Here is a 14,987-nt window from a genome sequence, read left to right as displayed (position 1 = left end):
AGAGCTCTCTGTTTCAGGCTCATGTACAGTCAGGAATGGTTCCTTCTCATCCAACTGCCCATGCGCCAATGATGCTAATGACGACACAGCCACCCGGCGGTCCCCAGGCCGCCCTCGCTCAAAGTGCACTACAGCCCATTCCAGTCTCGACAACAGCGCATTTCCCCTATATGACGCACCCTTCAGGTGAGGCGTGTGTGTGCAGGGGCCGCCGGGCACCCCAAAGCATTCTGCTCGCACAGGTCGAATGGCAGGCAGGGCCAGCGCTTCAAGCCCCGCATTTGAGAACTAGCAAGACCCGCCAGAGCGTGCACAGGAGGGACTGTGACGATCAGTTCAGTGTCAGGGCCTGAGGCTTCCAGGAGCTGAGTCTGTGTGTGTTCTGATGGTATACAGGGTTTGGCTTGATGAGAAGCAGCAGCAGCATTCTGTGTGGCTGACGCATGCTTAGGACTCAGTTGGCCTTCCTTGTTAAAGAGGCTGGACAGGGCAGCGTTTTCCTTCCTTAGTCTCCCCCTCCCCAGTCTGACGGGGGTGGTTACCACCATGGCAGAGTTTGATTGTAGCTCTGGAGAATACTACTGATGAGAAAGTGTGCTGTGTGTGGATTGGTTTTGAGTGTAGCATTAGCTCCAGCCTATGCCCTGACAGGGAGAGAATGCCCCGTGATTGTGCTCTAATACTTGATGGCTGCCATGGCAATATTTCACAGTCTAACCTGTTACTTTGAAAGCAATACTGGTGCTTGGCTGGTATTTGGGGAGGGGGTATGTTAAGGCCTTTTTTTCCTACCCCGTGAGCAACAAGTCTTCTGGGAGTTTTATCTGAAGTGGTTTTCCATCTGACTGGTTTGTTTCTACCCACCCACCTGCCCCTTCCCCTTTTGGTGCAGATGGGAGGGGGAAGAGTGGATTAAATTTTGAGTCTTGTTCAGGTAGCACGAGGATAGTTTACAGTCGTGTGCTGCAGAGACACTAGGCTAATGTGTGGTGTTGCCAGTTTCCTGTTTAAATATTCACTTTTCTTTTTTACAGTACAAGCCCACCACCAACAGCAGTTGTAAGGCTGCCCTGGAGGAACCGAAAGGCCAAATTCCCTCCTCCCTTCTACTGCTTCTACCAACTGGAAGCACAGAAAACTAGAATTTCATTTATTTTGTTTTTAAAAAATATATGTTGATTTCTTGTAACATCCAATAGGAATGCTAACAGTTCACTTGCAGTGGAAGATATTTGGACCGAGTAGAGGCATTTAGGAACTTGTGGGCTGTTCCATAATTCCATATGCTGTTTCAGAGTCCCGCGAGTACCCCAGCTCTGCTTGCTGAAACTGGAAGTTATTTATTTTTTAATGACCCTCGAAAGTCATGAACACATCAGCTAGCAAAAGAAGTAACAAGAGTTGATTCTTGCTGCTATTACTGCTAAAAAAAAAAAAAAAAAAAAAAAAAAAAAAAAAAAAAATCAAGACTTGGAACGCCCTTTTACTAAACTTGACAAAGGTTCAGTAAATTCTTACCGTCAAAATGACGGGTTATTATTTATAAATCAAGTTTGATGAAGTGATCACTGTCTACAGTGGTTCAACTTTTAAGTTAAGGGAAAAAACTTTTACTTTGTAGATAATATAAAATAAAAACTTAAAAAAAATTAAAAAATAAAAAAAGTTTTAAAAACTGATACCAAGTTAGTGTGTGTTTGTACAAGCTTAAGATGTTTCTGTTATAGGATACTTCATATCAAGGCAGGAGGGCTGAGTGTACTTTCTTAAATCCTGGAAGGTTAGTTGTCAAATGACTTTTCTTCTTCACCTTTAGTTCTGGTTCAAGGTATCTCTAGAAAAAGACAAGACTGAGACATTCTCTTTGGTGGATAAAGGTCCGCTCCAGAAGGAGGAAGGCTGGCCAGAGCTGGGCAGCACTGAGATCCCACATCCTCAGCCTGACGCTGGTTCTGTAAGCTTCCTTTTTAATATCTCCTGAACCCAAATGAGTGTTGTTAGTCACAAGTCTTCCTGATTCACCCATCTTTTACCAGTAGAGGGCAGGAGACACTGCTTAAAAAGAAACTGATAAATCCCGAGAGCTGAAAAGCAGTGATGCACAAAGTACCTTATTGCTGTAGATTCACAAGCATTTGCTAATGTTCCAAATTTGTGGGAGGAGGACAAAGGGAAAAGCAAGTAGTTGAGCAGAGCAAGGGTCTTGCAGAGACCACAGTCCTGTTATAATAGAGCTTTAAATATTGTGGCAACAAATCAAGATTCTGAAAACTTTTTTTAATTCGTGTGTAGCAGTTTGTACATTATAGCAAAATCTGCATTATTCAAGAATAAGTTACTTGTACAGTACATAAACAATACATAAAAATTTGCCAAATACTTTCTGCCTATGATGATACAGAATGGATCCATTTACTCTGTCATTATAATGTGCTGCTTATTCCAAGCAAACGCTGGATGTCAGATGTGTCCTTGTTAAGAGGCAGTGGATACTATACTATCAAGTTCCTCTAGCCTGTGGGAGATGTTGGAGCTCACATGACGTGTGCGATAAGAGATGTAGCCCTGAATTAAAAGCGTGAAGGAATCCCAGGCAACACTTAGGGAAGAGTTCAAGGCCTTGATTTTAGGTTAAAGAAACTGTTATGTAAAAATAGTGTTCTCTGGCCTAAGATTTTAATGATTGCTATTCCTTTTTCCTACACGGTCCAGAAATGATCAAAGGCAGAAGATTTATACCAGATAAAGCCATATGGATTGCTGGTCTAAAATTCAAGGCAGGTTAGTTGACTTAATTCTTTGGTGCTGGTGACTATTAGTTTGTAAAAGTTGATTCAAGACGGAAGAATGAAGTGATGGTGCTGGGAGCAGTCAGGCTATCCTTGTTGTTTGTGATTGGAGATAACTGGAGGGTCATGATGCTTACCGTCCTTTTGGCACTCAGAGCCTGGGCTCCCGGTAGGGGCTGTTGGTTCCTCGCTGCCAGCAGCGGTCACACCGGGGCCAGGAGGAGGAGGGTGGTGGGATATGCTGTGACCACGATGGGCTGGCGGGGACATTGGCTCATTGGCTGTGAAGGCATCAAGCCCAGGGAGCCTTTCCCTCGAGCTGAACCTGCTCTAGCAGAAAGTAAAGGCGTTGGCTCAGTGTCACTTCTTCCCAGGCCATGAGGGGGCTTTTTTTCCAGGAGGTATTTGAGCTGTCCTGGCAACTCAGACATGTTTAAAAAGGAAGCGTTTTCCTTGAACACTTTACACCGAAGCAGTCTAGAGGTGGGTGACTCCCAGTTATCTGTCACGGAAGTCTGATCTTGTCCTTTGTAGCCAGTGGGTCAGAGCTGCTGGTTGGCTGTGCCTGGCTTGCCTCCTGGCATCAACCTGAGAATTGTATGGTGAGAAGCTAAGGAGTGAGTGCCCCTACCTTAAAGAGGTCACATCCCAGATGTTTACACTTCTGGCTACAGGGAGGGGAAAAACTTGGGTTGTTGGCTACTTGGCCCCTTTCCTGTGCAGACGAGGGGAAAATCTGTACCAGTGACTTGTGAGCATTGACTTTCTAGAATGAGCTTTCTCTTTTAAAAGAGAAATAGGAACAGTGCTTACTTTTCTGGATCACACCTCACTTAGCATTCATTACTTAGAGAAACATGCCTTGTGTAGAAAAGGAAAGAAAAGTGTCCTTAGACCGCTCATTTGGATCAGGAATGGATCTGCTTTGCGATCTGTGAAAACACTCAGGAGCATTGGTTTTTAAAGTGGTGAAGAGGGACTGCTCTCCCCCCCCCCCCCCCCCCAGTTTTTGTTTTTAACAGAAGTCTGACCTCCGGGAGCACAGAGAATGGCTAGAGGGAGCAAACCAAACCCTCACCCCAGATAAGGCGGGCAGTAGTTAGTCGTAGGCCAGGGTTTAAATTTAGTTTCTGAGTGATGTGTCTATAAATGTTAAGTTGTGCTAAACTCTCAGTTTCCTAGAAGCCAGCCTGGTGACTGTGTCAAATGTCTCTGCTGGCACCCAGAGCAGCTGGCTCCACTCTGTCACTGCCCCCTTGTTTCTGAGCCTCCGCCTGAAAGTTCTGGGAGGAGCCAGCCCCCCTGTGAATTCTATCCCTGGTGAAAGGCAAGTATAGATGGAGATTTAACTGCAGGACCCCACCCCCCAGCTGTTGGAGATGTGCGCCCAAGTGTGTACGCACACACATTCCTCCTCAAATGAAGCAGCGAGCAGCTGGAACGGAACACTGAGTGTGGGCTGTTAAAGGAATTTCTCACTAGTTGTGGCACCAGATTTCCTAGTTCCCATTTTGACTCAAGAACAAGCCCAAAACCTTGCGGGATAGTTTATGAGCCAGCCGTTAGATGCTTGGGGGGGGGGGGTCTGAGCCAGCCCTGGTGGTGAAGGATTTTTTAGAAGAAAGGGGCCAGGAGCCCTTCCTCCCTTTTTGCTTGCTCCTCCCTCACCCCTTATCACCCCTTGGGTAAACTGGTTTAACCATAAAGCTACTGTAAACCAGAATCCAGTTTTTTTGTTCGTTAAGGCACAGGGTAGAATTCCTCCTTGCCACCCTGTTTCAGTAGTTGCCTGAATTTCCCTGAAAGGGTGACGTACTTCACTTCTCCACATTTAGGAAGGACAGTGGCTACTCAGCAGCAGGTGACTGTCCTGAGGATGCAAAAGACACAGAAGCCAGGCATGCTGGCTCAGACTGGGAACAAGTCAAGTAGGGTTTGCATAGCTGTCTCAGACTGCAAAATCGCATGAGTATTAAAGAGTGCAACAAAATAAGCAATGGTTTAGTTTTGAAACCTGAATCCTTTGACAAGTTAATCTGAGGTAAAGTGTTTAAAATCATTTTAACCTTGAGCTTTGTCCCGAAGCTGAGTCGGAGCAGGATTGATGCGTTCACCTACGGCACAGGGAGTGGCAGGCCTCCACGTGGACCGAGGCCACAATGGGTAAACCGTAGGCAAATCCAGGGCTTGTTAGTGTTTTGGGCTTCCTGACGACCCTCCCACCCCCCCCGAAAGTCTGTCATCAGCTGTGACAGTGTCAGTGAAAAAGAGAACCAAGGTTCGGCCTGCCAGATCTGGCCCTCACCCCACCACCTCCTATAAGAGGGATGGGGACCGGTCCTAGGGACCCAGGGTGGGAGCTCGCGGCCTCTGCGAACAAGAACTACATCTGTAAACAATAAGGAGAAAGCCAGGTGATGGATGGATAAAACTTATAGGAGGCCCTTCAACAGGCCTAATAGAAGGGTCACATCCAAACTGGAATGAGCAGTTAACAGTGGCCCTTAAATCTCTCTCTGGAAGGAAGGAAAGAAGGTTACATTCACGAGTTCACATCTCCGCTTGCTTGTGCTCCTCGGGGGCACGTGTGAGGCCTAGGGTTCCTCACCGCCCGTCAGAGAGGCGTGTACTGGTTGTCTATGGCCCGGAGATGGCTCCGGGAGGAGGAGTCCATTTCGTAGTCTGAGTCCCGGGCTCGACTGGTGGGTTCAGGCTCCAGGTGCCGCAGGCTGTTGGCCAGTTCCTCAGGTGAAGGCACCAGGTGGAATATCTGCTCTGGGGGAGAGGATCGGCCTGGGAGACCCTCCGGGCCCAGCCCCCGTGGACAGCCAGAAGAACTGAGATGGGGAAGGCCCAGCTCCGAATCCCAGTGAGCGAGGGAGAAAGGGAACAGGACAGTGCTGGAGGAACCTGGGGGACAAGTGACCAAGAGAGAGACCGGCGCTGTCAGTCTTAATGTGACAGAGGGGCTAAATGTCGAAAGAACACAAAACCATCGCTGTGGCTCTGGGTTGCAGCGAGCGTTTACCCTCTGCCGCCCACCCCCTTTATCAAGGGTCACACCTGGTGGCTGGGAGACGACTACCACGTAGCTGGACAGGCGGACGTCACAGGCAGCACCACACTCAAGCGGGATGGGCGAGCGCTGGAAGTGGTGGAGCATGTCCACGACAGATGGGAAGTGGAGGTGCTGCACTCGGCACTGGCCCCGCTCGGTCAGCGACAGGCGCAGGTGCTACAGGGGGCGAGTACAGTAGGCTCAGGCACTGGCCGCTGCAGGCCTTCAACCTGGGGGCAGGGGGACCAGCCCGCCTGCCGTGCCCCATACCTTGGCTATGCCTTGGAAGTTGAACGTGAGCACATACTCTCCGCGCCGTGTCTCACTCTGCCGCACCAGGAACACTCCATGAGCATCCGGACCCTGCAGCTGAACCAGCTGAGCTGCCTTCACTCGGGAGATGGGGCCATGGAACCAGGGGTAGCAGGACAGGAAGTGATCTGTTTTCTGACAGGTTGGGTCCAGCAACCCCCCAGGAGAAGCACCTGGTAGACAAGATGGGGGATGATGGCCCCCTGTGGGTGCCTGATGTCCTGGGCTAAACTGGTTCTGACTTACATGGAGGACAGAGGCCTAGACCCACTCACCTTGGTTCAGGGAATCTGTGCTCCCCCCCGGAGAGTTGGACGTGCCAGGCTCTAGGGCTGAGGGAATATGCGTCTCTGGGTCTGTGCTCTCCAGCCTGCTGAAGAGGCTGAGGTTAGGATCTGGGTAGATCGGGGGAGCAGGAAAGGCTGTGCCAGGAGTAGAGCCCTATGTTCTGGGGCCTCACCCTTGGCCGGTGCACTCCCGGAGCTCAGCCATCCAGGAATTCAGCTGCTGCTCGTCCTCCACCTCGAAGATGATGTCAGTCCGGTCCTTCACCTGGTAGGGAGGAAAGCAGCGAGTGTGGGTGCCTCAGGTGTGTGTATGTATGACCACCACCCCCCCCCCCCCCCCGGGTGTGGAAAGCTGTCACTCACCTTCAGGACAAAGGTGTAGAGGTTGTCTGGCATCTCGAGGCGTGTGCATCGCCGGACCTCCTGGATATTGGAGCAGGTTGCCTGTAGCTTGGGCTTTGAACTCTAGGTAGGAGACCAAGGCAGACACTTGAGGTTTGTCCCTCACGGCCCTTCACCCACCCAGGCCTCTGTGTGTTTCTGCCGTCTTCCCGGGGGCTTAGCTTCCAAGTGAGCACTCACGATGCCAGGCCTGGGGAAAGGCCTAGCATCCTGGTTTGCAGAAGCCTGCCGAGGGCCCTTCTCCCATAGCCTCTTAAACACTGACTTCACCCCCTAAACACTGCGACCTACAGAAACCAAAGTGCAATGAGGGCCAACGCCCTCTTGAACCTGTGGACACTCCAGCTGTGACATGTGTTTGCCTACTGACATCGGTCTCCCCTTCCACTGGTGGAACAAAGAGCACCGAATCCAGCCAGGTCACATCAAAACAGACCTGGAGAGTGGACACGAGGACATCCGATCCAAGTCACATTTCCCTGTGTGGTGCTGACTGCCAGGGGCTTGGGTGATCATCCTGCCTTTAGCTTCTCCCCTCTGCCCCGCGTCAATTCCCCATTAGTGCAGGCTTCTGACCAAACATCAGCCATAGGAAACCCATGATGTCACCACATCTTAAAGACAAGAAACACAATTTCTTGGAGGTGAAGTCATTTGCCTGAAAGAGGGTAGATCGGTTTTAACCTCTGTCCACAGCATACAGCCTAGAACCTCAAACTCCCACATCTGCCTGCCTTCAAATCTGAGGATGAGGAGGGGTGGATTTGACTACAGGGTGTGGGGGCTGGGGGAGGGGTAGCAGAGTAGCTTAGCCACAGGCTCTTGGGGCCTCTGCCAACATGCCTAAAGAGGCAAAGCCTAATCTGGCCCCAGTTACAGCCAGCTGGAAACTGACACAAAACCTTGGGCCCAGGAGGCTCCCATGACCTCCAGCATACACAGGGATTCAGAGTGCATGCGAGGTGGTCCCCTACTGCTTTGCCACCAAGAGCACCTTTTCTGACTCAACCTGGCAGGAGCTGACCTTGGCAGATGCCTGTTTCCAGGGAGCCAGCATCTCCTCCTCTTCCCTTTGTGATCAGACTGATGAGATTGTTTTTCCAGGGTCACGAGATGATCAATGGCTGCTCCCAGCACAGGCCAAAAGCAGATGAGAACGAAGGAAGAAGGCAGAGATGATGGGGGAATTGATGGGAAAACCCAACTGGGCCCCTACCTCCAGTACCTCTTCTCTTCCCCTGGGGCCAGGAGACATCCAGGTGACCAGGCTGAGCAAGCCAGCATGGGGCAGAGGCAGAGAGATGGAAACGAGGCAGGCCCAAAGGCTAGTTTTTGGTGCTGTGGCTTTGAGGGGAATCCGACCTCCACATCTCAGGCAGAAGTTACCTTTTCAGAAAGCAGGGCAAGAGCCCATACCCACAGCCGTGCGTGTGACTGCTTCAGACATGCAGGCACCAGGAGTCTCCGATAGAAGGATGGTATCTTTAGGGCCAGGCCACCTGCCTTCAGCCCCTCCCCACCTGCTGGAGCACTGGTGAACAAGGAGGCAAGGAGCAGCCTGGCAGGAGAGGATTGGCCAGACTGGGGCTCTTTCCCAATCCAGGCCCACCCCCAGCAGTCTGGGGGGAGTGACAACGCTAGGAGCCGAGCCCCTGACGCTTCCCCGTGGTGGACTGCATTGTCAGACTGATGTTATGGAGGAGGGAGCAAGCTCAGTCGATCCCAGCCCTAAGTGACCAGTGCCAGCCAGGGTGTTTTTATCTTTCAAGTTTTCCCCCACACCCCAATTTCTCAGCCTGGGATGGGAGCCCATGACATGTGGGGAACACAGGAGTCTTGTGCAGTACCTGCATGGTCCCTGGGCGTGCCAGAGTGCACAGGACTGGCAGCTTTCACAGCCAGCCTCTTAGAGCCTCTATTTCCCTTCTGTAAAATGGGTAAGGTACAAGGCTATTTCCTTCCTTCTCCTTTTGCATTTGGCTCTGCTTGGCCCCCAAGCCTCCCTACTGGCTCTGGGCCCTCAGGATCACTGGGAGGAAGTAGGCCAGGCCAAGAGGGGAACAGGCCTAGTCTCCCTTTCGGTTCTGCTCTGGGCCTTGGCCCCAGGGTGAATGCTGAGATTAACCAGCAAAGCCACTGGTTTCACTCTGAATGTGGGGCCTTCATGCCAGCACTCTCCCCAGCAGCTGAGGAACTGCTGACCTGGCAGGCAGTGGTAAAGAGAGGATTCCCCCTCCTCACCCACAGCCAGCCCTGGCTGCACAGATGCTGGCTCCCATCTGCCCACTGGCTATGATGACACGGGTTCTTCCTGACTCTTCTCAGGCAGCCTGTGGGAGAGCTGCCCCAGCCAGCCCGGTTGTCGTGCTTGGAGCCACAGAGCGAGGGGCAGAGCCAGGATCTGAACCCCAGCGCTGATGTATCAAATTGTGCTGTCTGGAGGTGGGGAGAGGCCAGAGGCTCTGCCCAGGGTGGAGGCGAGTGAGAGAGCATGGGGCAGAATAAACCCGGCCTGTGACCACAGCCCTAGCTGGATGGCCCCAGAGCAGGACTTGGGAGCACTAGTCGTATGTAGAAGGACCAGTGGCTGCCTTTCTGGTTGAGCAGTGTGATGAGACAGAACCGGGATGGAGCGCTGAGCCCAAACTCTGGGGCTGTGTTAGCAGCTACCCGAGCGTTAGTTTGATTAAAATGGCTGCACCGCTCCAGATACTGTGGTACAAGCAGTCGCATGTCAACACAACATAGCCCCACCCCCACAACTGGGGAGTAAGTTCCAGCTCCCAGTATCCACAAAGCTGGCAGCTTTCCAATGGCCACTGTGACTCCAGGGGAATAACCTATTTCTTTCTTTGCCTTGGCTGCTAAGAAGCTCAAAGGCAAAGCTACAGATCAGCTCTGACATTGTCCCCACCATAAGGCTGGCATTTCTACAGCTGATTGTATCTAGGCTTTATACTTGTCTTATCCTTCTAGGTGTTACTGTTCAGTCCTATCCAGTCCTGTCCTTGCCTCCTCTTGTATAACCCTGGACAGGCAGCTGTTGTTTGGTGTTTATTTTTGAGAGAGCACGAGCCAGGGAGGGGCAGAGAGTGAGGGAGACACTGAGCTGTCAGCACAGAGCCTGACGTGGGGCTCAAACTCACGAACTGTGAGATCGTGACCTGGGCTGCAGCTGGACACTTAACCGACTGAGCCACCAGGTGCCCCAGTTTTGTCATCTGTAAAGCAGAGATACTTAGACTTAAGTTTTTATTTTCAGGCATGCAAGTGGGGGAGGCGGAGAGAGAATCTCAAGCAGGCTCCATGCTGTCAGAGCAGAGTCTGACACGGAGCTCAGTCTCATGAACCGTGAGATCATGAAGATCCAAAATCAAGAGTAGGACGCTTCACAGACTGAGCCACTCAGGCACCGCCGTAGAGATTCTTAATAATAGCTCTCTTCTCGCACAGTTGGTAGGTGTGGCGACTGGGGGAGCTATTGGAAGCGAAAAAAATGGCCTGATAAAGAGCTGTTAGATTTCTAGACTGGGGTCTGAGGTCGCCCAAGGTGGATAAAGCCTGTAGTGTTCCAGTGTCACAGGACTACACCTTCCCCTCCAAGGGGCCCAGGACCTGGAGATAACACCTGGCATTCTTTCAACCTTACAGAACCTCTTTGTAACCTGCTCCTTACCATCCTGCAATGAAATTGATATGTAACCTGACCTACCTGTGTAAGTGCCCTGATGAAGATAAAGGAAAAAGAGAATGTAATTTGTATTAAAATAAAATGTATTTCAGTGTGATTATGCAGATAATACAGTGAGCTGCTCCAGTACCTCTGAGTTTGTTTTAAAAGATGAAGAACATAAATGAGCCAGAGGGCAGGTAAGCCCTCAGAGGACAATTGGTCTGTTCAGTGGACATTAAAACAAGGCAGAAAGTTCCAAGTGCTTCTATGAGGCTGCACCATTCTGGCTCTAGGTTTGTCATCTCCTGGACTTTTAGAGGGTACGATGGACGTTTTTGCCTCAACCAATATGGGTTTACCTGTCCTCCCTGACTCCCACTGACCCAGGAGCTTCCTTGCCCCCACTGGTGGGACTTTTGGGCTCAAATCTGCCTAGACAGATTGGGAGTGACCATTGGAACCACACCTTTCCTATCTCCCTAGGCCTTGTTTTCCCTCACACTGTCACTGGAAACTGTCCCATGACCTGCTGTGCTAAGGGGCAGGGGCTACCAGCATTGCTGGGCCCTTCTAGAGTCTTCCAAGGTAACAGGCTGTACCCCACTCCGCCGTGTCCCAACAACTGCCCTGAATGAGTCCTGTCACCATTCATTCGTTCAAGACCCCAGCAGAGGGTCTGGACCAAGCCCTCTCTGAACTCCAGGTGCCAGTACCCCCATTCTCAGCAGGAATGAACTACACAGTCCCTGACTCACACAGAATTTCTACTATAGTAAAGGAGACAGGTACCAACATGAAGGAGAGGGTAAGGACCCACACAGACAGGTGGGGGAAGCAGTGAAGGGCCACAGAAACAACATGGCCTCCCCTCAGCTACAAAGAGAGCATAGCTGAGCTCCCAGGCACCTGGAGGCCTCACCACAAAGGCCCCGGGGGGGAGGGGGGAGCACAGGGGCACCTACAGAGGCTGATGGAACTTGTGTCACACATTGAGGTAGTGACAGCAGTGCCCCAGAAGTCTCCATGCACTCTTGAGGCTGTGGGGGTCAGTTTGGGCTTGTTCTAAGGCAGAGATGTGCAAATGGCAAGATCAGAAGTTCCAGGGAGTTCACGCTGAATACCTTGATAGAAACATACCTGCTAGCTGGGCCAGCACAGCGCTTAACCTCCCCACTCCATGGGAAGGTGTAAGGGGAGACAGCACCTAACTCACAGCCAAGTAGCAAAGAGCCTGGCATGGAGGGCCCAGTGGTGTGGGCAGTACAGGCCCTCACAATGGCCTCATCCCATCTGCATCCTACCTGGCCACTGGAGAAGCTTCCATCCAGTGCAAGCCTTGAGGAGAGGCATCCCACCATCTGGAATCCATCAGATGACACCAGTCCCCTGGCAGCCTCCTCTCTCTCTCCCAGTACTTAGGGCCCTCACCCCTCTCCTACAGAGGACAGCAACGGGACAGGAAGATCTAGGTCCAAGCCTTGTACTTGTGCCACAGCACTGGTGCCCTCTAGGCAGCATCTCTGGCCTGGAGCTCAGCTCGAGGTGGCTAGACAAGTCCTGGCTCCACTTAGTCCCTCTGGAATCTTGGGCATGGCACTAGCCACAGCTCAGTTTCCTCCTTAGTAATGTGGGGACATTTACCTCCCAGGAAGAGGGAGGATGGGAGGTGGTCTTGGATAAGGGCTTGAAAACTTAAAGACTCAGAGCAAATTCCAGATCCTGGTCAGAGATGGCTGGGCCGCCCCCCACCCACTTCCTGCCCAGAGCCTGAGTAGGTGTTGCCTAGATGAACAAAGGATGAGACATCACTGTGGAAAAATGTTCATTTGAGTCTTATCGATAGGTATCAAAACACCAGTCTAAATACCAAAAAAAGAAAAGGCCCAGTTTTATTCCTCCCCCCCACCCAATTTTAAGTCTGGTTATAGGGGTCTCAACTGGGAAGGAGACAACTGCTAGAACACAGAGTTCCACTTCTTACAGATGTCTGAGCTACCTGACAGCCAGTGCAAAGAGGGATCTCCAAGAGAGGGCAGCCTCTTGAGCATGGAGAATCCCATGCACAGTCCACTTAAGGCTCTGAGCGGTGCCAGCACAGAGAAATCTGTCGAACCCAAGTGTTCCCCTGACTTCAGCCACCCAGTGTCCTACTCAGAAGCTAGCAACCTTCTCATCCTAGGGCTTGGGAATTAGTCTTGGCCCTGAATCTCAACTCTGCCTTGTTCTCTGTGGACAGATGGTACCTGTCCAGCCTGTCCTCACACTTGTAAGACCTAACAATGCCACTAATCTCCCATGAGAATCTGGTGATAGAATGTGTGCAGAGGTGCTTCCACTGGGTAGGGAAAGGTCCTGAGGGATGAGCACAGGCCTTAGAAAGATTCAATCTGCTCAGAAGCAAAAAGGCCCCTCCCTGAGGAAGCTTTCCTCCTTGTTACTCCCCGTGTCTGCCTGCATTTGGCTCACACAGCTATCTCCCCACTTAGACACTGTGAGCTCAGGAGGGTCTCTCTCCTTTTCCATCTTTGTCTTCAGCAGGGCCCAGAATAGGTGGCTGTAGATGTTTGCTGAACACCACAGAGTGGAGAAGGTGGAAGGAAAGGCATTGGAGGCTAAGAGAATAGCAAGAGCCAACACTCCGAGGCCAGAAGGTACAGCCAAATCCGTAAGATGGCAGGGGAGTTGGCTGTGGCTAGAAATGATGCTGGCAGCCTCCCCCCCACCCCCCCCCCCCCCGCCTTTAGTGAGCATGTGTTATGTGCCAGGCCTTAGGGCCCAGGCTGTCCACCAGTGGCCTCTGGACTAATTAATAAGCCACCACCATTGAAACTTTTTTCCCAGTTTCGCAGAAAAGAGCATCATACTGAAGAACGGAGGTAGGAAGGTCATTGTAAAGGATAATTCTTAACATTAGATATGGTGATACTCTCATGAGAAGACCCTTGCCACCCAGCTCTGGGCCATCAGTCTGCATGGAACAGTGATGGGGGCCTTCTGTGCTCCTATGGCCACCCGTGAGGCTGGTCCCGTCCCCCACTTCACAAAGGCAGTGCCAAGGCTAAGAAAACCTTCCAGGGCTACTGGTCATGACACAAAGGGTGCATTACAGCCAGCTGGCCTGTGACCTCTGGAAAGAAACCTGAGGTCTGCATTTTAACAGGAGCCCGAGGTGGATCTGAAACCCGCTGGCGCCTGAGAGGAGTGCTGGGTGGGAAGGCCACACCCGCCTCCCCTCTCCGTCCCTCCTTCCCAGGCACTGGGCTCTGTCCATCCCATAGAGACAGAATGGCCAATGCTGGGGGCAGAGGAGGTGCACACGGGGCGCCCCGCTAGAGGATGAGGGGCCCAAGTCCTCACCATTGCCTACGAGGCCCTGCACCACCTAGTCCTTGTGACTTTCCCAACCTTGTGTATTGTCCTGTCCTAGTGCCGCCCTGGCTGTGACCGTTCTTACGTGTACCTTATGTGTACCAAGCACACTGCACCTGCTGCTTCCTCTGAGAGACAGTCCCCCATGGGCCCACAAACCTTACTGCCACCTCAGGAAGCCCCTTCCTGACCAGTGTTTAAATACACGGTCACAACCACATAGCCCCCTTTCCTCCCTTCCCTGCATTTGTCAACCTGTGAAACAGGCTTCGTGGGGACTTGGTTTTGTTCACGCAGCATCCCCAGCACCGAGCACAGTGAGGCAGAATGTAGGTGCTCAGTTTCTTTCCCACAAGTACTCCTCACTGGCCTTTTATTTGCCAGGGATCGCTGAGTGCTGGGAACCGGGGGGCTGTGCAGGAGTGACGGGTACTTCAAGGCAGTGAGGTTGGAGGACACGCAGACAGTTGGGGACAGGAGCTGGGCCTCCCAGGGCTGCAGCTGGCAGGGGCAGAGGACTGGCCGAAAGGAAGATGCGACACCCCACCTCAGCACTGTAACCCCCCAGTTACAGATGGAGAAGTGGAGGGCCTGAGGGGCAAAACGAACTTGACCCTGACCTCAGGAGGAGCTGTGTAGAGCTGGGGCTCAGACCCTTGTCTCTCTAGCTCCAGAGCCCACCTCCATCCAGACGGTTCTTCCCAGCCCCTGTGTTCTCCCTCTGCATGTGCAACATGATGCCTGATCCAAACTGTGGCCTCGGCAGAGAAAGCCTCCCCTCCTCCAAGGAACTTTCTCTGGTCACTAAGTCGTGGTTAGTGCGATTCCTGTGCCTCTCCCTCAGCACGGGTCTTATCAGGCCTGGCCATGACTTCCTGATGAGGCAGCTGCCCCCACCATCTGACTGGGAGTTCCTCTGGGGGCGGGGACAGGGCACCAAACCTTGTTCTGAGCTGGGGCCCAGCACCGGGTCTGACCCAGAGGAGGGGCTTGGAGTGGGTTTGTCAGATGAGGGACTTGAGTAGCTGGGTGGGCACCTGGGGCCCCAGCCCTCAGATGCGGGGGCGCGGAGGCACATGTGGGGTGTGGTGAGTTAT

The 14,987-nt window shown here is 52.2% G+C and overlaps 2 protein-coding genes and 1 long non-coding RNA gene across 12 annotated transcripts in view; 2 read left to right on the top strand and 1 right to left on the bottom strand.

Annotated features, from left to right (window-relative positions):
• Positions 1 to 1,679, top strand: part of ATXN2 (ataxin 2) — a 118,602-nt gene extending 116,923 nt beyond the window's left edge. For 8 of the 9 annotated variants that reach the window (XM_086681697.1, XM_086681695.1, XM_086681693.1 and 5 more), the window contains 2 exons: positions 18 to 186; positions 1,035 to 1,679. In XM_086681697.1, coding sequence (XP_086537823.1) covers positions 18 to 186; positions 1,035 to 1,063 — 198 coding nt within the window. In that variant the 3' untranslated portion in view covers positions 1,064 to 1,679. The remainder of the gene's footprint in view (positions 1 to 17; positions 187 to 1,034) is intronic. The other variant, XM_086681696.1, reaches the window with a different exon arrangement.
• A 577-nt stretch (positions 1,680 to 2,256) lies between these two features.
• Positions 2,257 to 14,987, bottom strand: part of SH2B3 (SH2B adaptor protein 3) — a 38,717-nt gene continuing 25,986 nt past the window's right edge. Inside the window, exons 3-8 of one of the 2 annotated variants that reach the window (XM_086681698.1) lie at positions 6,810 to 6,911; positions 6,620 to 6,711; positions 6,435 to 6,532; positions 6,118 to 6,332; positions 5,853 to 6,024; positions 2,257 to 5,699 (exon numbers count right to left, since the gene is read on the bottom strand). In XM_086681698.1, the coding sequence (XP_086537824.1) occupies positions 5,404 to 5,699; positions 5,853 to 6,024; positions 6,118 to 6,332; positions 6,435 to 6,532; positions 6,620 to 6,711; positions 6,810 to 6,911 (975 nt within the window). In that variant the 3' untranslated portion in view covers positions 2,257 to 5,403. The remainder of the gene's footprint in view (positions 5,700 to 5,852; positions 6,025 to 6,117; positions 6,333 to 6,434; positions 6,533 to 6,619; positions 6,712 to 6,809; positions 6,912 to 14,987) is intronic. The other variant, XM_086681699.1, reaches the window with a different exon arrangement.
• On the top strand, positions 2,713 to 10,668 carry LOC147575292 (uncharacterized). The gene is made up of 3 exons (XR_015242226.1): positions 2,713 to 2,781; positions 7,953 to 9,212; positions 9,243 to 10,668. It is a non-coding gene; the product is annotated as an uncharacterized LOC147575292 (long non-coding RNA).

The sequence above is a fragment of the Puma concolor genome, chromosome D3 (assembly GCF_028749965.1).
Source record: "Puma concolor isolate L17-30 chromosome D3, mPumCon1.1.hap2, whole genome shotgun sequence".
In the NCBI taxonomy this organism is placed as follows: Eukaryota; Metazoa; Chordata; class Mammalia; order Carnivora; family Felidae; genus Puma; species Puma concolor.
The sequence above is the reverse complement of the archived record's forward strand: the minus strand, read 5'-3'. Positions and strand labels throughout refer to the sequence as shown.